The sequence below is a fragment of the Mus caroli genome, chromosome 13 (genome assembly GCF_900094665.2).
Source record: "Mus caroli chromosome 13, CAROLI_EIJ_v1.1, whole genome shotgun sequence".
Taxonomy (NCBI): domain Eukaryota; kingdom Metazoa; phylum Chordata; class Mammalia; order Rodentia; family Muridae; genus Mus; species Mus caroli.
The window spans coordinates 92,527,659-92,549,346 of NC_034582.1; the positions used below are offsets into that span (position 1 = coordinate 92,527,659).

The 21,688-nt window shown below is 42.9% G+C and overlaps 1 protein-coding gene across 2 annotated transcripts in view; it reads right to left on the minus strand.

Annotated features, from left to right (window-relative positions):
- Positions 1 to 21,688, minus strand: part of Tnpo1 (transportin 1) — an 88,847-nt gene that overhangs the window by 44,616 nt on the left and 22,543 nt on the right. Inside the window, exons 1-4 of one of the 2 annotated variants that reach the window (XM_021179912.2) lie at positions 10,373 to 10,481; positions 10,123 to 10,236; positions 7,956 to 8,031; positions 4,527 to 4,676 (exon numbers count right to left, since the gene is read on the minus strand). In XM_021179912.2, the coding sequence (XP_021035571.1) occupies positions 4,527 to 4,676; positions 7,956 to 8,031; positions 10,123 to 10,227 (331 nt within the window). In that variant the 5' untranslated portion in view covers positions 10,228 to 10,236; positions 10,373 to 10,481. Of the gene's footprint in view, positions 1 to 4,526; positions 4,677 to 7,955; positions 8,032 to 10,122; positions 10,237 to 10,372; positions 10,482 to 21,688 lie in introns of those variants that run through there. The other variant, XM_021179911.2, reaches the window with a different exon arrangement.

A 21,688-nucleotide genomic window follows, 5' to 3' on the forward strand; every position in this document is an offset into this window, starting at 1 on the left:
AAGAAAGAAAGAAAGAAAGAAAGAAAGAAAGAAAGAAAGAAAGAAAGAAAGAAAGAAAGAAAGAAAGAAAGAAAGAAAGAAAGAAAGAAAGAGAGAGTTGTCTCACTGCTGGAGTCTCTGCACTAAGGAAGACAGAGCCCTATCTTACGTGGACATCATGAACTGGCAAGAATCAATTTGGTACCAGGACAAGTTAGTCTCTCCTCAAGCTAAAATAAAAAAGAACACAGGATTGACTCTATGCTTACTAAAGCTGTAATCCATCCCAGACTTGGAAAGTGAAAGTAGAAGATCAGGAGCTCAAGCCAAGTCAGGCTCAGTGGAGGCAGCTGGAGTTCCAGCACTGGAGACAGAGGCAGGCAGATGTATGAGTGCTAGGCCAGCCTAATCTAGAGATCTTTCCGGACCACACAGAGAAACCCTGCCTCAAAAACTCCCAATCAACCCACCAACCAAGAACAAAACCAAATAAAATTTGAGAAAAACCAAATGTACAAAAGAGAGGCGACAATCTACAGCTTGAATGAATGGCATTGCCTTTGCTTGGGAAACATTAAAGAATGCTGAAAGATTGACAAACTCCCAACTTATGTCTTTCCACTAAGTCCATCTACTCCTGAAAATAGCAAGAAGAATTGCAAGAAGGAAGAGTAATCATGAGAGCTGAGTGTAGACTCACATGCCTGTAACTCCAACACACAAGAGATGGAAGCAGGAGTGATGATCAAGTGTGCAGCCAACCTGGACCACCTGAGACTTTATCTCACAAAACCAAACTAAACAAATATGAGAACTGTAATTGGGTGTGATATACTTAATACTTAACATCTTAAGAATTTAAAATACTTTGGACAATAAGGTCAGTTCTATGAATTAATCTTATATAAACTTTTCCACTAGTATAATTAGAATAGTAGCATTATAAATAAGACATGTATTATTTGATAAGATAAGCAATTCATTTAGGTAATGGATTAGCACTCAACCACTAAAATGAAGCACCTTCCAAATAAATTGACAGGATCTGTAACACCCCAGACAGAGGAAGAAAATAAATCTGGGTACAGTGGGCCTATGCCTGCAGCTACAGCTCAGGTGAATGAACTGAAAACAAGATTCAATCTCAAAATACATCTTAATATTTTAAAATCTTTTCTCATGTGAACTAAGATTAACTAATTTAAAAAACAATAATAATAATAAAAAACCCCCAGATTTCTTGGGAACTATCATCTTATACTATGCTTGTGTTTATTTTCCAGAAACAAACAAAAAAAAAACCCCAAAACTCCCACAATTCTAGGTGACTGCTTCCTGTGAGTCTTCTTTCACCACAAAAATACTTCATTGTATCCTGCCCAAAACTGCTCTTCTACTGTTCTACCATCTTTATTCTGCATCAAAACAGGAGAATGGGATAATGACACAATTTTCAAGTTTTTTGTCCCTTGATAATTTTATAGCCTCGCTACTCTCACCCTTTCCTGCCTCTCTTTCTTCTCACCCCCTTCTCCGCACTCATTCTTCCTCCTGTGGCCCATCCTTTGAAGCTGTATACTGGAGCTTCGTGTGGATCACCAGTGGGCACACAAATGAAGACAATGACTATACCTCTCCAAGAATGTTTCAAGCCATAGGTCAGCAGGTAGTAGGACCCAACAAACCCCACTTCCACCTGTGACAGGCTGCTTCCAGGACAAATCTGGTGCAGTCCCAGGACAGGAGAGTTTAATGGCCATGTCATGCCCAGAGCCGCTCGTTCACTCTGCCTGCCCACCTTCTGGGACATTCCCTGAGCGTTCAGACAGGGTGGCAGACATGTCCTATCTGGGCTGAGCACTCTCTCATCCTCAGCACCTACAGCAGTAAATGTCTGTGAGCTCACACCAGAAGAGGGCACTGGATTCTGTTACAGATGCCTGTGAGCCACCATGTGGATGCTGGGAATTGAACTCTGGACCTTTGGAAAACCAGTCAGTGCTCTTAAGTGCTGAGCCATCTCTCCATGCCAAATCTGCACATTCTTAAGCTTTTGTTTTTGTCTTGGAGTACCACTGCCCTTTCATTTTTAACTGACAACACAAAGCAAATAATTTAACGGGCCGATCTATTTAACTAGGTAGCTTTATGTAATTAGTATTTCAGACTTTTAAATTACCAGAAATTATTAGCCAGCTATAGTGGCTCATGCCTTGAACCCCAGCGCTTAGGGGAACAGAAGCAAGGAGATCTCACTGAGTTTCTCGTCAGCCTGGTTTAAACAGTGAGTTCCTTAGTGAGGCCGACTGTCTCAGGACATTCAGATTTTATGTGAATTCTGGTAAAGGTTGCCCAACTGGCAAAATATGTGAACGTTCCAAAGCCCCAAGGGATACTTAATGTGCAGACTGTGAAGAAATCCGATGTACTAAATGAATGCGCTCACTTCCCACCCCAACCACTGCTTTAGCTGTTCTATCCACATCCAATCTGGACTCGCAATTAGTATTTAACCATATTCCAGACATCACTTTGAAACACACTGCTCTTACATCTGAAGCTAGATTAAAAACTGTTGGCTATACTGAAAAATGTCAGTGGCCTCTCACAGTCCCAATAGCAGAGTACATACTATAAACAAGACCTAAGAGGCTGGAGAGATGGCTCAGTGGTTAAGAGCACTGACTGCTCTTCCAGGCCCTGAGTTCAATTCCCAGCAACCACATGGTGACTCACAACCATCTGTAGTGGAATCCAACGCCCTCTTCTGGTGTTTCTGAAGACAGCAACAGTGCACTCATATACATAAAATAAATAAATCTTAGCCGGGCGTGGTGGTACATGCCTTTAATCCCAGCACTTGGGAGGCAGAGGCAGGCGGATTTCTGAGTTCGAGGCCAGCCTGGTCTACAGAGTGAGTTCCAGGACAGCCAGGGCTACACAGAGAAACCCTGTCTCAAAAAACAAAACCAAAACAAACAAAAAACAAAAACAATAAATCTTAAAAAAAAAAAAAAACAAGACCTAAAAACAAAGAACTGTACAGACTTTATGAAATGATACCAAGAAATACAAATTCTAGCCATCAACAGTATTTCTATTTTGAAGTAAGGAAACAAAAGATAATAATTAATTCCAAGCTTGATAAGGCTCAGGGCAGTGTGTGGCTATCATGTCTGACTAAGGCCATGGGTTCAATTCCTAGAACTCTGCAGGGAACAATCCTGAAATAAACCAGCCCAAAGAAGTTGGAAAGGCTTTACTCACTGAAAGGTAACAGAGACGTTCCTAAGCACTTCCAACCTTCTATAGCTAAGACACCAAGCTATACCATGTGAACTAAACAGAAACGGCAGTTTTATAATACAACTGTTTAGGAAGCCAAGAATCTCATTCAATTTCTATATCTCACCTATTCCTTACCTTTCAGTTAAACTGCTTTTTCTCTGATGAAACTAATTTTTGTTTTTTGTTTTTTTGTTTTTTGTTTTTTTTTGAGACAGGGTTTCTGTGTGTAGCCCTGGAACTCACTTTGTAGACCAGGCTGGCCTCGAACTCAGAAATCCGCCTGCCTCTGCCTCCCAACTGCTGGGATTAAAGGCATGTGCCACCACTGCCTGACTAAATTTCTTTTAATCCCATTTCACTACATTTATGGGTCTTTTTTTGGTTATAAATAGAGAAAACTGCTAGCACACTCCATTCTCTTTACCACTGCCCAGAGTTGGCAATGCCTTTAAGAGGATCCACGAGGATATGAGAATAGAGAATAGTCTGTGGAGTTTGTACCCCAAACTACAAGTGTACCATGTTCCTCAGACCTGAAGTCAGGACAATGCAATCTCTAACATGGAAATGCCTGAAGAGAATCACCGAGCCTCAGATTTCTCAAACTTAAAAGAAAAAACTGTATGAAACTAAGGATCCCTCCTCCCCAAATAAGAATGGGGAACAAGATGCTGATTTATTTCACCAACTTTCATTTCAACAACCCGGCAGATGTCCTTACAGGTCCTGGGCACACTGACGGTGGAGGCGTCTCTGAGCACAGCTGCCTATGTCTGTGGTGAGCTGCTAACACACACTTACCAAACGGAGCTGTGTGCTCCAAAGTGACTTATGTCAGCTATTTTAAGTATTTTAATTTACTATTATATGAACAGTTTCAATCCCTGAAAACAAGATGTACACTGAAGAGACTTGAAAGCAAACCCTGTTACTGAAGCAGACATAAAGAAGGCTAGTAAGCACTTAGAATCCTCTTTGTAAGACTGATGCTGTACCTTAGAGAGTAACCCCAGAAATGGCCCTCGGCACCAGACAGTTCAGGAATCCCCGTGCACGCGTTCTCACAGAAAGCTGAGCGCCTGTCACTCCTTGATGCCCCATTCTAACCATCACACTAGGTAGCAACCAGTGACCTCAGCCTCACTGCCTTATGGAGCTGTTACTGCATAGTGAATGCTATACATAAGAGCTGAAAGGCTATGCTGTCCATCCCAACTGAAGTTAGCCTAAGCAAGGCTTCTGTGACACGGCTTGCTTACCGACAGTGGCTCTGATCAACGGAGAGGAGTCCCCAATGTTATTTAGACATTCACTCTTGATGAAGTCTGTCACACCATTTGGGAAGTTCTGAAAATGAGCTTTCACATTGTTCTTCAAGATCAGACCGCTCAATGACCGTGTGGGCTCATCTGGAAGAAAGTACTGAAGGTTAAAGGAATTCTGTGTTTCAGGATGTCGAAAACAGCCACTTGTTGGTTGTTTTCTGTAACAGAATTTCTCTCTGTAGCCCTGGCCATGTTGGTACTCAAGAGATTCACATGTCTCTGCCTCTGGGATTAAAGTCATGCTCTACCACAGTCTATCTTAAACAACAGTTATTTTAAAACCATTTATATTCAAGGATTGATTCCATTTTTTTTTTTTTTTTTTGCTAAAATTACAAATTATCAAAAACCAGTTCTGCAATTTAAGGTTCAAGGTTTCTCAGCTTTGACATTACTGACATGTTCAAAGTAATTCTCTGGAGTAGGCACTGCTCAGTACGTTGTTAAGATGCTTCGTGGTATTACTGGTCACAGACACCAATGGCACCCATTCAGAACATGGCAATCTAAAATAGGTCAGCTTGGTCTAGATTGTAGAACCAGGTCTAGATAGTAGACCGGTCTCAAAATGAAGTCACGTAGGAGCACTGAATGGAAAGGCAAATGATCTACCCGAAGGAAGCACCTAGCTCAACACATTCTCTGCTACACTCTGTTGTACAACCCTCCTCATTACAAGATGCAAAAACCATGGGGGATGGAGGGGAACAGTGGCTAAGATAAGAGCATCTGCCACAATTAGAAGACAGAAGACCTAAGTATGGTTCCCAGTACCCACATTGGTGGCTCCAACCACTTGTAACTACATCTTCATGGGACCTATCGAGGGCATCCACACACACAACATGCACCAACGGATGAGAGAGAAAAACACACACAAATAAGAAAAAGTGTGAAAGCTGATGCACTGAATGTTACTGTACTATAACTGTTTGACCCACCTCATTAACAAGTACATTACCATGGACGTGTTCTAATTAGTATGTGCTCTGCATTTTGACTGGCAAAAGAGGCAAAGTATTTTTATGGGCTGCAGAGATGGCTCAGCAGTTAGGAGCACTGACTGCTCTTTCCAAGTCCTGAGTTCAATTCCCAGCAACCACATGGTGGCTTACAACCATCTGTAATGGGATCCAATGCCCTCTGTCTGAAGACAGCTACAGTGTACTCACACACATTAAATAAATAAATTTTCAAAGGGGAAAAAAAAGTACCTTTACATGCCAAGAAAGTATAATATTGAAATACCTTATTTGGAATTAGAGCAAGAGAGCAAACTGGTTAAAATTTAAACAATTACAGAGCAGAATCTCGTTTGTAACTGTTTGATAGGAAGGATTAGGTGGGGGAGAGGGAGAAAATACTAGAAGAACTGACTGGAACTGGGGAACATTTTGGGAAGAAGTGGAAATCTAGTATAACAGAATCGACAGGACCAACCCTAGCAGACTACAATAATGGGGGACACGGGGCCTGAACTAGCCGTCTTCTGTAACCAGGCAAGACCTTAAGTGAAGAGACTGGGGTACCAACCCAGCCACAAAACCTTCAACCTACAGAGTGTTCTGCTGGCCGGGTGTGCTGGGACCAGTGCCTAGCAAACTCATCAAGAGACCAGAGCCTTCATCCAGCAACTGATGGGAGCAGATGTGACAAACATTAGGCAAAAGGGGGCAAGATGGATCAGAATTGCAAGATCCAGAGGCTTCAGGGACATACCAGGAGGATGAACTCATGGGAATTTGGGAAAGAGCGGGGACCCTGTAGGAGTCTAACCTGGGTCCTCTGCATATACATATACATACGTATATGTATACATACGTATAGTAGCTTGGTGTTCTTGTGGATATCCTAATAGCAGGAATCAAGGCTGTCCCCGACTCTTGCCTACTCGTGGAACCCATTTCTTCCTATTGGGTTGCCCTGTCCAGTCTTGATGTGATGGTATGGGCCTAGTCTTATTGTAGCTTGCCATGTTTATTTGATGTCCCTGGGAGACCTGCTCATCTGAGGTGGGTGGAGGATCTGTGGTTGGGATGAATATATACAAGAATGAAAACAAACAGTCACTGTATTTTAGCCAGACCTGGTGGTGCACGCCTTTAATCCCAGCCCTCAGGAGGCAGAGGCAGGTGGATCTGAGTTTGAGGTCAGCCTGGTCTACAGAATGAGTTCCAGGACAGCCAGGGCTACACAGAGAGATTCTGTCTCAACTCTACCACACACCAAAAAAGGTGTGTGCGTGTGATGAGTGGATGTCGGCAGAGCTATTCTAAAATGAACTACACCTCCAGCCAAGGGATCACTGATCACCAGTATGTGAGATTTTTGTATACTAAGAAAAATAGTATATTCCCAAGTATTCACCAAAGAAGAATAATCACTGATATCATTAAAGTGTGTATGAATTAGTGAATCTTTCCTTCCATGACATGCTAGGCTCTGGCGCTGAGATTATAGGATCTGAAAAGATCTAGCAGGCATTTTCCCACTGAAAGAAGCAAGACAGGTTATATGCTTTAGCGTCCAGAGTCCAGACAGAGCTTACTCTACAAAGCAGTGTTTTTACTATGGCTTCTAAGACATCCATTGCCAAACAAAGGCTAAGGCTCTGGTTTAGAGGCCAGAAAACTGTCCATACTTGTTTGAGTGCCTGCAGTGAGTTCCAGGAAGAGACACTGAACACCCAAACACCATCAAGAGCAGCTCTAGCTGTCTTATGAGCTCAGTGAAATTTGTTTCATTCATATTTCCCATGAAACAAATGGTCTGACAAAGAAGCAGTGCTGATGGATATATAATTTGTAAAATAAAAGTCAAGAATGATACATGGCATGTATTAGGAACAATTAAAGACCACGTCATTATAAAAGCAGACAAGTAGGAGTTAGTGAAATGAAAATTGTAGTAGTTAATAACTCCATCATTTGTAAATAACTGAAATAGTATACAGTCAGAAGCTAAGTTCAGAGACAACAATTACTGGATGGCAGTGTTTTCATTTTGGCTATATGGCTTTTCATGTTGTCCTATAATGAACATACACACACATCCAGGTAATTACTAAGCCCTGCATTCAATCTGCATACTCTTTAAAAAGTCAATCTTTATTATACTCAGTACAAACACCAAGACAGACTGTGCAACCCATTTCTCATTTTGCAAACAGTGAGAGAACTGACATCAGCATCCAGTTAGCAAGAGAACGGTACTTACCCATTTAAATACCACAGCGGTAGTAACTCTAGGCGGCATATCTGATACCCATCAATTAGATGGCAAAATGAAATCCTCTGACAGTAATAACTCACAGTATAAAGATCTGAACAATGTTAAAGACATTTTCAATTAAGCTTTACTTACCTTCAGATTTTAATTTTGTAAGAACAAAAATCAAGTAGTTGTTAAAATCTGGGTATTGATTGAGTTGTTCCAGTTTCTAGAACAAACAGTGGTTAAGGAAACTTCTCTGTACAATCTACAGAGAAAGAAATTCAGCATTTTAAAATCTAATATGTTTTAGCCTTCTACTTTTCCTAAGAACAATGCTTGCTTATTAAACCAAACTTCATATGTTATTTACATATTTACTTGTTATAAAAAAAAAAACCCTTGCATTCTGGCTGACACGCTGCATTGCATACATTCAATGAGACATAAGTGAGGGCAGGCAAGCATCCATGCGCTCACTCAAGAGCTTTGCAGGAAATGATCACGATGGCTCTTTTTGACTCATCTGTTCTTTAGAATGTCACAGCAGAGACTGCCATCCATGCACGTCTCCACACCAACTCTTTCCAGACAAAAAGTCCGTCAAACCAACCCCTGCTCATGGCAAACACAACACATAAGGACACTGACTGCCAGGGACATGATATAATGCTCTAACCCTTTCAAGCCTGGACTCTCAAGCTGTAATATGCTTGCCAGGGTGTTTTACAATGTTCTTACTAAAGAAATCTAAATTAATTATCAAATATACCAGGTACACTAAATAGGCTTTTTACATACTGGAAATGGCCTTTAAATGTTTGGAGTTAGTATGCAAATTCTAGCAAACTGTAACTACCTTTTCCAAGTAAAGCCCAAACAAACAAGGATTCTTAGTTTCAGCATGCTGACGTTAATGTTTATTGTTACCTTTGCACGCACGCATGCACACACACTCGCACGTGTGTGTGTGCACGTACCTGTGTAACAGAACAAATCTGCTCTATGCTAAGGACACAAAAGACCAGGCCATCGTGAGCACTCTAACCTCCCACAAGCTGTGATCACAGGGGTGGCACAACCATGCTTGATTAATTTGTTCTTTCTCACAGAACGTAATATGCTCAATGCCCAGAGTAAACTGAACATTGACTCCTGGACTGGCCCAAGTATCATACTTGGTATATAATAGGTACTTAAAACAAGAAATTAAAATACTCAGTGCTACAGAAATTACAATGCAATTCTGGACTTGGCTAATTTCATTGTTCTGTAAGATACTTAACATTTTTTTTCAACTTTTACTACCCATGAATCTATGACAACACAAAATTAAGGTGTTTACAGCATGTTCAGATAAAAGCTCCACTATACCTAAAACTACTTTTTCCCCTAGTATCAAAGGTATTCCAACAAAATGGCTTTTTAAACAATTCAAGTAGATTTACGTCACTATTCTACCATTTTTAAACGGGCAGTGTCATACTACTCAGTCGTCTACTAGAGGACTGAGGTTACAGCAATGCAGTACTGCTTCAAACCCTCTTGTAACGTAACCTCTGTGGATTTAAGAAAAAAAAAATGAAATAAGCTCAAACAGCAGGATCTCATTTAATTTACTTAATTCCCTATTAGATGATTTTGCTCCTTACTGGAAAGCATTACAAGGGAATCTGGTATGAACACACAAATTTAAGTTCTTAAAGAATTAACTTGCTTGGACTTAACAGGGGTAAGAGGCTGCCATCTGCGAGTCTGTTTGCCTTCTGGAGCCTGCAGCTCTCCATCCGTGCACCCTGCAAATGTTCGTTTCTCCAACTGTGACAACAGGACCTCTACACCAGCACTCAGCCCACAGCAACCCCTTGGGTAGCTGTAGTCCATGCAAACCTCACGGGAGCGCCAGGGAGGCTGCAACAGGTGCTCCCAGGAACACCAACCAGAGTCGCCGGCCATTCAGGCGCCTCTGCAGAAAGCTGCGGGCCTTCTCCCTCTCCCGACAGTTCAAACCCCGCGCCAGCTCCACCCCCAGCCGCGCCGCGCCGCCCGCCCGCCCGCCTCGGCCCGCTCGCAGGCCGGCCGCCCCCGCCCCGCCGGTCATTGTGTGGGCCCGGCCGCTCCCGCTCAGCAGCGGGGACGTGGCGGGGCGGCACGTGTGGCCTCCCCGGCGGCGGCCCGGAAGCGGCAGCCGAGCCCCACGCGGCGGTGGCGGGCCTGGCGGGCAGCGGCCGCGTGCACGAGGCCGGCCGGGTGGGGGCCGCGGCCGGGAGGGGCGGCGGGCGGCTGCGCGGGCCCGGCCCCGCACGCACGGCAAGGATACTTGTTGCACGGTCCTCTGGATGGTGGTGTCTGGGGACTGGGACTCCTTGAGCAGCTGCAGGATCTGCTGAAGCCCTTGCTCGTCAGGTTTCCACTCATACTCCATCTTGGTTTGCTGCAAATAAAGCCAGACACAGGAAGAGACGAGCAGATGTTAGTCCCACGCAGAGGCCCGTCGCTCGGCCGCGCACCCTCCCGCTGCCCACGGCCCGCCGCCCAGCCCCAGCCCCGGCCCCAACCGAGGCTCGGACCCGAAATCCGGCCGGACCGCTCCAAAGGTCCGCGCCAACGTCCGCCGTGTCTGTGCTGTGCTCCGCGGCCGCCTCGAGCGCCAGGAGCTGACCAGACTGAGTCACCGCGAATTTGCAATCTGGCCCCAAGATCCGCTCACGGGAGCCCCCTGGGTCCTAGTGCCACGGAGCACTCTCAGACCAACCCAACTCTTGCAGCCAGGCTGCTTACACGAAGGCTGCTCAAAAGCAAGCTCCTGCAAAGCCCCGATCGAAATCTGATTCGGGTTATTATTTTAAATAAGCGTACAAGAATAACTACAGCGACTTTCGGAATGGGAGAAAACTCCCTCTGACAGCTCAATAGTGAAAATAAAGACAGTTGCACTTCAATTTAATATACAAAGCTGTATTAGTCGTTCAAATAAAATTGAGGCACGTTGCAGTCAGAACCACATCTTAAAAACATTAAATGCAACCTTTGTAGAACTTCAATGGAAAAAATTTCACCCTTTCATAAACTTCAACTTACAAACTCAGTAAGTGAAATAAATTCCATCACGAAATAACTGCCTTACACAAAGGGCTGTGGAATGAAGGATAAACAAGAAAAATCATGTAAATTACAGTAGGATACTGTGGAATTCTGTTAAAGTACTCCCCCCCCCCCCCCCCCCCCCCCGCCTCATAGGACTCTTAAACATAGGTGTGTATCATTTGCCCTGACTAACGCGGCCAGGCGGCGGGCTGCGCACATTACTGAGAAAGGCAATGTAATTGGTAGAGCCTGGGAATAAAGTGTGAGCTGTATCTGATACGGCAACGGGAGGTTACTGTGTTAATGACAGTTTCATTAAAACTAACTTCTTGAACAAAACTAATAAACTCAAGGATTGACTGTAAAATTATTTTTAATAACGAAACCCGAGAGGCTTGGTGAAGGAGAGGATTTTTAATCAACTCTACAATGGTTTAGCAGTCTCAGCTAGGAAGAGCCCTTTCTAGCAGGTTATTTCCCTCCCCTCATCTTCTTACAATCCTGTTTGACCTTGCACTCTCCTTCATTTTTCAAAATTGTTTCCCCCTGCTTTCCTTCACGGTTTTGTGCTTCATATCTCTAACACGACTTTGCTTTAACATTTTCTACTGTCTCCCTAAACTGGGCAAACACAATCAAGTGTTGTTACAAAATGAACAACAACAACAGCAAAGCATCCAACAACTACACTAACCCACAGCTCTCCTCTGGACATCACTGCTGTTAGTGTAGCAAATAGTACCATAGGACTGGGTTTATTCCAGCCTTCCTAGTATCTGCTGCCACTATAATGTTTTATGGACAAGTGTACTTATATTACGCAGTTGTGAAAATTGTCATTTCTTCCCTTGTCTGTACATATTACATGGTTTAAGAAAATATTTTAGGCCGGGCGTGGTGGCGCACGCCTTTAATCCCAGCACTCGGGAGGCAGAGGCAGGCGGATTTCTGAGTTCGAGGCCAGCCTGGTCTACAAAGTGAGCTCCAGGACAGCCATACATACAGCTATACAGAGAAACCCTGTCTCGAAAAACCAAAAAAAAAAAATAAAATAAAATAAAAAGAAAATATTTTAGAACATAAATTATTTCTATTCTATTGTGCTGCAATTTTTAAGCTGTTAATTGGCAGAGTCACAGAACTGTACAAATTATAAGCACATAACCAAGTGGACTTCTACAAGTGATTTGACCCTACACCCAGTTCAAGATGGAGGTCTTTCATGTTCATTACAAGAAACCTTAGTAACTGACTTTCTATCATTATAGATTGTTTTCTTGTTCTAACTTCAAATGCTTTTTAAAATTGCAAGAACTACATTATGCCAAAACAACATGGTTATACAAGTAAAGTTGATTCAATTCTACCATGAAGATTATGTCTCTGAGATGACATTAAATTAGATATATTTTTACAGTGTCGTCTAATGGAAATTACATACAGTGTTCTGGCTAGAATATAAAATGTCCTCCACAGGTCCATGTGTCTGATAGTATCAAGAGGGGTGGTGGGACCTTTAGGAGGCAGCACCTCCCTGGAGGATAGATACAGACCACTGGGGATGGGACTTGAGATTTTTATACCCTGCAGACTTCTGTCTTGTTCCTGCCTCCTGTTCCTGTGAGGTGTAAAGAAGAGACAAGTTCCAGCCACACATTTCTAGGACTACGGAGTCACAGGAGCCATGCTTGTCTGACATGATGGGCAGTCTTTCTGTTATAATACATTGTATTTCCCCATTAAACTGTAAACCAAAATCAACATTGCTCTCCTTTAGGCTGCTTTTTTCAGAAAATGTATCACAGCAATATGAAAAAAATAACTAATGTATACATACACTAACTGTACACTAATATTAACTCTACAGCCTTTCATAGGTAATAAATGTAGCATGACCATCATTCCAGGCCAATGCACTCAAGCGACACCAGCGACATAAGTAGCCCACTTATGCCCTCAGGGCCCTTTGAGAAACTAAAGCCAGTTGCCCAGTCAGAAAAGCACAGTCATCTCATTCATTCTAAAGGTGGGGGACAAAAGACATAATATCAGACTATTTCCAGACTTCCTTCTCTAGACCTGCATTCAAATCAACAGTATTCGCTTGTTAGTTTCTTTCTTTTGAGGCCAGGTCTCACTGTCGATCAGACCGTCCTCCAGCTCCAACACGGCCTGCCTGCCTGATGGGATGAGGATGTGCTCCGCTATGCCCTCCCTCATCTAGCTTTCAACACTTCAGTAGTAATAGTATCTTATCTGAGCTGGGAGCTGAGTTTGACACCAGCCTGGTCTACACAGTGACTTCTAGGATAGCCAGGGCTACACAGAAAAACCCTGACTGGAAAAAAACAAAAACAAAACAAAAACAAAAAAAACAGCTGGATAGTGGTGGTGCACGCCTTTAATCCCAGCACTCGGGAGGCAGAGGCAGGTGGATTTCTTGAGTTCAAGGCCAGCCTGGCCTACAGAGTGAGTTCCAGGACAGCCAGGGCTATACAGAGAAACCTTGTCTCAAAAAGCAACAATAAATTATATATATATATATATATATATATATATACATACACACACACATATATATATACACACACACATATATACATACATATATATACACACATACATACATATATATATACACGCACATACATATGTATACATATATATATACATATATATATATATCATTTGAGGCTGGTGGTACAAATCTTTAATCCCAACACTCAGGGTTAGAGACAAAAGCAAGCGGATCTTCTGAGTTCTAGGCCAGACTTATCTACAGAGCTAGTTCCTGGATAGCCAGGGTTACACAGGAAAACCCTCTCTCTAAATCTAATTTGTTCAAACAATGATAATAAGTGTTTCCCAATACCTGATGAAAGTTATCTGTAAAAAAAGTCTCTCAAAAAGATTTGACTGAGAATTGTTACTTTGAACTTCTGTATCACCTTTAAGAACTGTGGCAAAGCAAGGCATGGTGACTAGGCATGATGACACATGCCTGCATTCCCAGCATGCAGGACGATTATTAGTCAAGAGGATCAACTTCAAATAGCCTTGGCTATCGCGCTAGAACCTGCCATCAAACTGGAAAGCACACTACTCAATTACAAACAGGTAACGGCTACACTTGGCCATTCTTAGTGCGCAGTTTAGCAGCATCGAGAGCTTTCTTATGACTGTGTAACCATCACCACAGTCTTCTCCAAAACTGACCATGGGCTAATAACAATTCAAATCTCAGAGTAGACAGGACCACTTCAAAGTCGCGGTGGTGGCGCACGCCTTTGATCCTAGCACCCGGGAGGCGGATTTCTGAGTTCGAGGCTAGCCTGGTCTACAAAGTGAGTTCCAGGACAGCCAGAGCTACAAAGAGAAACCCTGTCTCAAAAAAACAAAACAAAACAAAAAACAAACAAAAATATCAAAGTCATTAGATATAACAATAACCAAAGGATGTCAGCTTTATACGAGGTAGAAACCATTTCTTTTTTTGTTGTTGTTGTTTGTCTGTTTGGTTTTTTTTCGAGACAGTGTTTCTCTGTATAGCCCTGGCTGTTCTGGAACTCACTTTGTAGACCAGGCTGGCCTCGAACTCAGAAATCCACCTGCCTCTGCCTCCCAAGTGCTGGGATTAAAGGTGTGCGCCACCACGCCTGGCTTGAAACCATTTCTTTAAAGAACATTAATGTTAATTAAATTGAGTATCAAAAGAAATAAAGATTTTCTTCTAATATTTAAACAATGACTAGCTGACATACTTTTTATAGTTGAAGACATAGAGCTAAATATCTCAAAAAAACAAAAACAACAACAACAAACAAGTAACACTCAATGGTAAATTAAAACCCAGAAGACAGTTCTTGGAGAGCTAACTAGAGGGGCTGGCGAGGTGGCTCAGTGTGTAAGAACAGTTGCTATGGTTACACAGGACCAATTCCCAGTACCCACATAGCTGCTCACAACCATCTGTAAATCCAAATCCTATACACCCTTTTCTGGCTTCTCTGGGCTCCAGCAACATGATCGGCAGACATACATGCAGGCAAAACACCCATATAGGTAAAGTTAAAATAAATAAAACTAGTACATAGATATGGCACTGGAATAAAAAGCAAATAAAAAGCAAAGGATTTAAGTTGTTCTGATACTCCCTCCAGAAGATAAAAACCAAAGTCAGTCCTAAATTCTTAAACTCACATACAAATTTCCAATGATTTTGAAAACAGTAAAACTACCCAGCTTCTTTCTCCCCACGGGGACAGGGGTAGGGGTGGGGGTGGGGGTGGGGGTGGGGGTGGGGGTAGGGCCAGCAAGACTGATCCATGGTGTAAAGGTACTTGCAGCAACTTGCACTGTCCCTGCTCGTTCCACAGACTTCTCTCTGATCTCCATAGGTGCACTATGTCATGCCTCCCCCACCACACCACACCCACACACAGACACACACACACACACACAGACACACACCCTAGAACAAGCAGATCTATGAGTTAGACAGAAGGCCAGTCTGATTTGCAGAGTGAATTCCAGGCCAGCCAAGGCTGCATTATGAGACTGTTTTAAAATTGATTAATTAATCTGGGGGATAAGGTGTGAAAACGTACATTAAGAAAATCAATCCCTCTGAACAACTATTATATGGGAATATATCAACTCTAAATTAGATTATAGATACCTAGCAAGGAGTACGAATGATCTGAAAAAACAGAGTTATAAGAGTTAACCCAGGGGCTGGAAAGATGGCCTAGTGGTTAAGGGCACCAGCTGCTCTTCCAAAGGATTCAAGGTTCCATTCCTAGCACCCACAGCCCTCAACTGCCTGCTACTGGGGAGGTCCTGACAGCGATGGCAACATCTATCAATTCACAGTGATGCAATATGCCTGTGTCTAATAAGTGTTTGCCTTTGAGTGAAATGGGGAAAGCGCATTGAAGCAGATGAGGGAAGCATGTTTTGTCTCTTTCCTAGCTGAGTATGTTTGTCTTTTCTCACCACTCCTCAGTAGACACTGCATCTGGCTCTCACTGAGTAAGAACTGTGGTTCACTTGCATTTGACTTCTCCAGTGCTTACCAAGCTCGAGATGAGGATACTGAGATTCCAGCCTTGGTCTAGAAGACCAGCTCCGTGCTCTTACAGCAGTCCTAAAACTCAGTGTAGACTAGGCTGCCTTTGAGATCTGCCTGCAACTGTCTTCTCAGTGCTGGGATTAAAGGTGTGTGTGTTTGTTTTATGTGTGTTGGGGTTTTGCCTTGATGTATATCTATCTGTGCAGTACCACAAACAACAGGTGCCTGTGGAGCAGGAGACATTGCCAGATTTCCCTGGAACTGGAGTAGCAGACAAAACATGCTCCCCTCATCTGCTTCAATGCTCTTTCCCCATTTCACTCAAAGGCAAACACTTATTAGACACAGGCATATTGCATCACTGTGAAGTGATAGATGTTGCCATCGGTGTCAGGACCTCCCCAAAGGTAAATACGTGTGGTAGTGTTCCAGAGGAGATAAGGTGTACCCATCCTGCAGCAACACTGCAGTGTACAACTAGAAAACTGTGTGTGTCTGCGCACGTGTGCAAAATAACCTTGTCAAAAGTTCTATGCATATACGTAAACAAAAGTTAGGCTCTTAGCTCTGAAAACTGTAAGCACATTTTTTTGTTTGACCAATGAGACACTGTAGTGGAGCATTCACAGGTCATACAGGCGAGGCTTAGGACCGCTTCCGGCTTCCTAGTGGTCTGCTAACCCCACTCTGTCTTACCCTCTCAATCAGGAATCACTCCTCCTCAGCACATTGCTTCAGCCGAGGAAGATGTGGATAACAACTAAGACAGCAGAGCACTGATCCAGTTAGGAGGCCAGGAGAGAACTCCCTTGAAGAACTGACTTTTCAGCTTAGATGAACAGATCAAAAGCAAATGTGAGGAAGCCTGAGATGGGCTGGGGGCGCCTTTAAGATGCAGAGGCTAGTAACTGGACAGGTTGTTAAGGCATGAAAGGCACCATCACTTAAAATTAGAAGGCACCCCACCCCCCGAAGCCGAGGAGAACTGAATACAAGACACGTCCACAGTCTGCTCCAGACTTCAACACTGTCAAGCCACAGTGACGAAGGAGCCACTGGAAACTTAACTGTTCCAGCTTCATCTAAAGTAGAGCTCCAGCCTCTGGAGACAGGTGCTATGCTTCTCAGACACATACAGCTCAAAGTTCTGGTCTTTACATTGTAAAAGGTTTAAATACTGTACTACATATGATGGGCATGGTGGTGTTGGTCTTCATTCCCAGCACTAAAGAGGCAGAGGCAGAGCCTGGTCTACACAGTGAGCTCAAAGCCAGACAAGGCTGCATCGCAAGACCCTATCTAAAAACAACAAACCCAATGCATTGCTATGTCAATAGTAGAGGCTGCTAATATCTTCTGAGGCAAGCAGTCTTCTAGAGGTACTACATATGATAACTAATTTAATTTCACAACTTTGACCTGGTATTGACAGTAACTACATGCAACGGAGAAGCAAGTTGAATCCTAGGGAAGTTACTTGTCCTTTGCTCAGCAAGTACAAGCCAAGACTAGGACTTAAACCAAACTAAGCTGGCTTTAGCGTGCATTCTTACCAGCGTGGTGGTGCTGGAACACAGTACTGAGGGGCAGGGAGACCACAAATTCAAAACTTTGTCTCAAAACACCAAACAAACAACAACAAAATAAAGTCTTCTCTGGTATCAACCCAGGGTCCAGGACCCTGATATGTTGCCTTTCCAACAGAAATATCAAGCTGTAATCTGGGAAAGGAATAAAAACACACATACAAGAAATACTGGATTTTTCTGTCTGAGGTAAGAGTAAAACCATTCTTTATTATTGTAAAAATCCTAACACCAGAAAAAATCACTATATAGCCTGATAGTTAAAAATGAGATATTTTGACAACACTATAAATCACTAAGTCCTCTTGTTGTACACATTTCTTACCTTACCTTAACAAGCAAAGCTTAAGAATTGTGCTGAATAATTTGAAGAATAAAAATGAGACAGACTGAACCGGGCGTGGTGGCGCACGCCTTTAATCCCAGCACTTGGGAGGCAGAGGCACGCGGATTTCTGAGTTCGAGGCCAGCCTGGTCTACAAAGTGAGTTCCAGGACAGCCAGGGCTATACAGAGAAACCCTGTCTCGAAAAACCAAAAAAAAAANAAAAAAAAAAAAAGAGACAGACTTTCATAGTAAATATCTCTTTATTAGAAGAAAGAAAAAAAGCTATGATGAGCAAAGAAGGGGGAAAACAGATTTCCATAGGTCAAGAAAAGAGCGTTCATGGTGGGGGGGAGGGCAAGGGAGGGGAGAGGAGAGGAGGGGAAGGGGGAGTGAGAGGGGGGAGGGAGCATTGTGTGAAGCAAAACTATAGAGTTGAACCTAACCTAGTTCAGGAAGCAAGTTCCAGTCGACCAGAAGGCAACAAAACAGCGGTGCTGTTGGTGGGGCGTGGCAGGGAGCGGGGGACTTGAACCCAGGGCTCCGTACATCCTAGGTAAGTACTGCACCACTGGGAAGCAAGGCAGTGTATTTGACATGGTACTCGGCATGTGAGTCTGAAAAGGCTCTGGATTGATTGACTGCTTAGAGTGAGTGGTTCATTTAGCCACTTGGAAGAAATAGGGTAAAAAGGTAAGTTTTTAGTTTTCCAGCATTACAAACTTATTGCAGCCAATAAGGGATAGAAGATAGACAGGGTTGAGAGAAAACAGAAAATGAGAACCAAGGACATTTTTAAAAAATGTATTCTTAGCATGCACAAAGACCTTTGACAAATATGCTGCTCAAATGTAAAAGTGCCCACAGTAACATTAAAAGGTGTGGTTTCTTAGTGACTGAATGATACAGGAGAAAGGCTTGACTCCAGAATTCAACCCAATCTATAACCAGGTACCTTTTACACTTCGGTTCATTAACATTTACAACAGTGCAATGAGGCAGATATCAACCCACCACCGACAGGCACACGTGGGGAGTGGCCATCCAGCTTATGTATTCAGCGTACATGGGGCAGAGGAGCTATTCAACATCAATGCATAATCCCCAAATCTGTACAGAGCTAAGTAATAATAGGTTTTACAGTGCTGTTTAAATGTAAGATCTCATTTAATTCTATGCACATATACTATTATTACCTCTACTTTCCAAAGGGGAGGGTACCTAAGAGAGGGAAAGCAATGTGTCCACAGTCCCAAGAGTCAAAACAAAAAGCCAGGACTGCAACCCAGGTCTGCCTGACTAGGGCCAACACATTCTCTCACCCTAGACTACTCTCCATCACTCCACACACATGACGGCTAGTCACAGAACATCATATGTAGCACCAAGACTCAGCACCCTCTTCAATCTACTGTCTCCAGTTTGATCACTTTGGGGTATGGTAATTTTCCTCCTTTTTTTTTTTTTTTTTTGGTTTTTCGAGACAGGGTTTCTCTGTATAGCCCTGGCTCTCCTGGAGCTCACTCTGTAGACCAGGCTGGCCTCGAACTCAGAAATCCGCCTGCCTCTGCCTCCCGAGTGCTGGGATTAAAGGCGTGAGTCTCCTAACTTAATACATCTGCTCCGAGGAATGCTTTCTGCTTCTTACTCTAGTGATCAATTTCTGAGCCAAAAAATGACAAAAATCAAAAACCAGAAGGAACAGAAGCAGACTTAAGTAGTTAATATGGAAGCTTCAACGTCAGAGTCTGATGGAAATCATCACTTAAGAACATGCTGTTCCAAGTTACCGAATAATGTGTAGTGCAGAGCTGGAGATGGCTCTGGTCTACAGTAGATACAGTTCTTACAGTTATAGGTGGCTCAGAAACACCTCTAACTCTAGTTTCAGGGGATCCTGTGTCAGCTGGCCTCCAGGCACCTGTACCTTTTTGTGCTCAGACATATATACACTAGTACACAAAGAGAGCAAGAAGGAGAGAACAAATGTGAAGAAATAATTTGTACTTCATAGCAAGGACATGCCAGGGGCTTTTTCATTTAATGGTACCAGAGCCTTGGTAAGGATTTGCACTTAATCCCAACGTCAGAAAAGAAGCCCTAGGTTATTTGGGGTTATTTCTCTAAACTGAACCAGTGTCATTGCTTGCTGCAGTAGTTTTCATTTCTAGGATGTGGACTCAAGGGAAAAGGTCTTTTCAAGTCTCCTCTAACTGTTACAACATGATTATACATCTATTTCAGTTTGGTTAGAACAAAAGTACCAATTTCTAATAAATTTTGGGCAAAACAAACAAAGTCAGATGCTGTTTTCAGAGAGAGAGAGACAGACAGACAGACAGACAGACAGAGACAGAGACAGAGACTTACTGACTGTAAGTTCCTGGGCCCTCCCTCCAGCAGTGTAGCACCTACCATCCCTAGGTTCTACTGGTGCACTTACACGGCTGTATCTCGGGCTTATTCCTCTAAACTGAATTAGTGACATTGCTTATGGTAGTAGTTTTCATTTCTGGAATGTGGATTTAAGGGGAAAGCTCTTTTAAAGTCTCCTCTAACTATTACAACATGATTATACATTTTATTTCAGAATATTGATTTTTGCCAAGGTTTTAATATAGAATTTAATAATTTTTAAATGCTTTTGTATTTTATTTTCAAACTTCTAACTTGAATTGAAGAGCTAGTTTTAGTGATGTTAACTACCTCACTAAAAGTCACCTAGCTACTAGATGTTAAGGGAGATGGGAGGCTAGAGAGACTCAGCAGTTAAAGTACTTGCTGCTCTTGCAGAAGGCCGGGTTTGGTGCCCAAGCTCCACGGTGGCTTAAAGCTGTTAACCCCAGGGGCTCCAGCACTTTCTCTTGGGCTCATGCAGCTAAAACACTCGTGCATGCCGGGCACGGTGGCGCACGCCTTTAGTCCCAGCACTCGGGAGGCAGAAGCAGGCGGATTTCTGAGTTCGAGGCCAGCCTGGTCTACAGAGTGAGTTCCAGGACAGTCAGGGCTACACAGAGGAAACCCTGTCTCAAAACAAAAACAAAAACAAAAACAAAAACAAAAAAACAAAAACAAAAACAACAAAACACAAAAAATACACTCATGCACATAAGCAAAACTAAACATTAAGAAAGAATTGAGCTGGAATGAATGTCTTCCTATTTTGGGTCCAATGTTTTTAGTACTCTAAACTGCTTTGGTTCATAGATAATAATAAGTACAATCAATACAAAACTGTAGTCTGCTTGATTTTAACTCATTGGCTTAAATGCCAGCATGCATAAACAATGGAGACAAGCCTGTACTGGCCTCACAAGGCAGGTAGTGCTCAGGCAAGTCCTGGTATGTATTGAGCTATTTAAATAAGCCATGCAACATCAGGAAAGCCTCTGCTCTTAGTACATGTGAGGAGCTGGGAGACCAGGAGGAGGATGATAACAGGCAACATTCTTCCTGTGAAACAGCTGAAATTGTTAAGTCAATAAGAGAGATGGTCCAATTAGACTCTGTTGTCCATATTTATGGTGAGCCATGCAAGTACAGTCAAATGAAACCAAGCTGATTTCTAAGAAAACAACTTGCTAGCATATGGGGATAACCACTACACACCATTTTGATAACAAGCATGCCATCAGACTGTTAGATTGTTCTAACTGAAACAGCCCTGTTACTTCTCACTTATATCCCAACCTACCCTCAAGTACAGTGTACTGATGTGGTAAGGGAAGCAGAAGAAGGAGCAAGCACAGTGATGTAGCCACTCTCAAGGGCCAGATGAGAAAGCACAGTTTCAAGAGTAAATTAATTGTTTTTTTTTT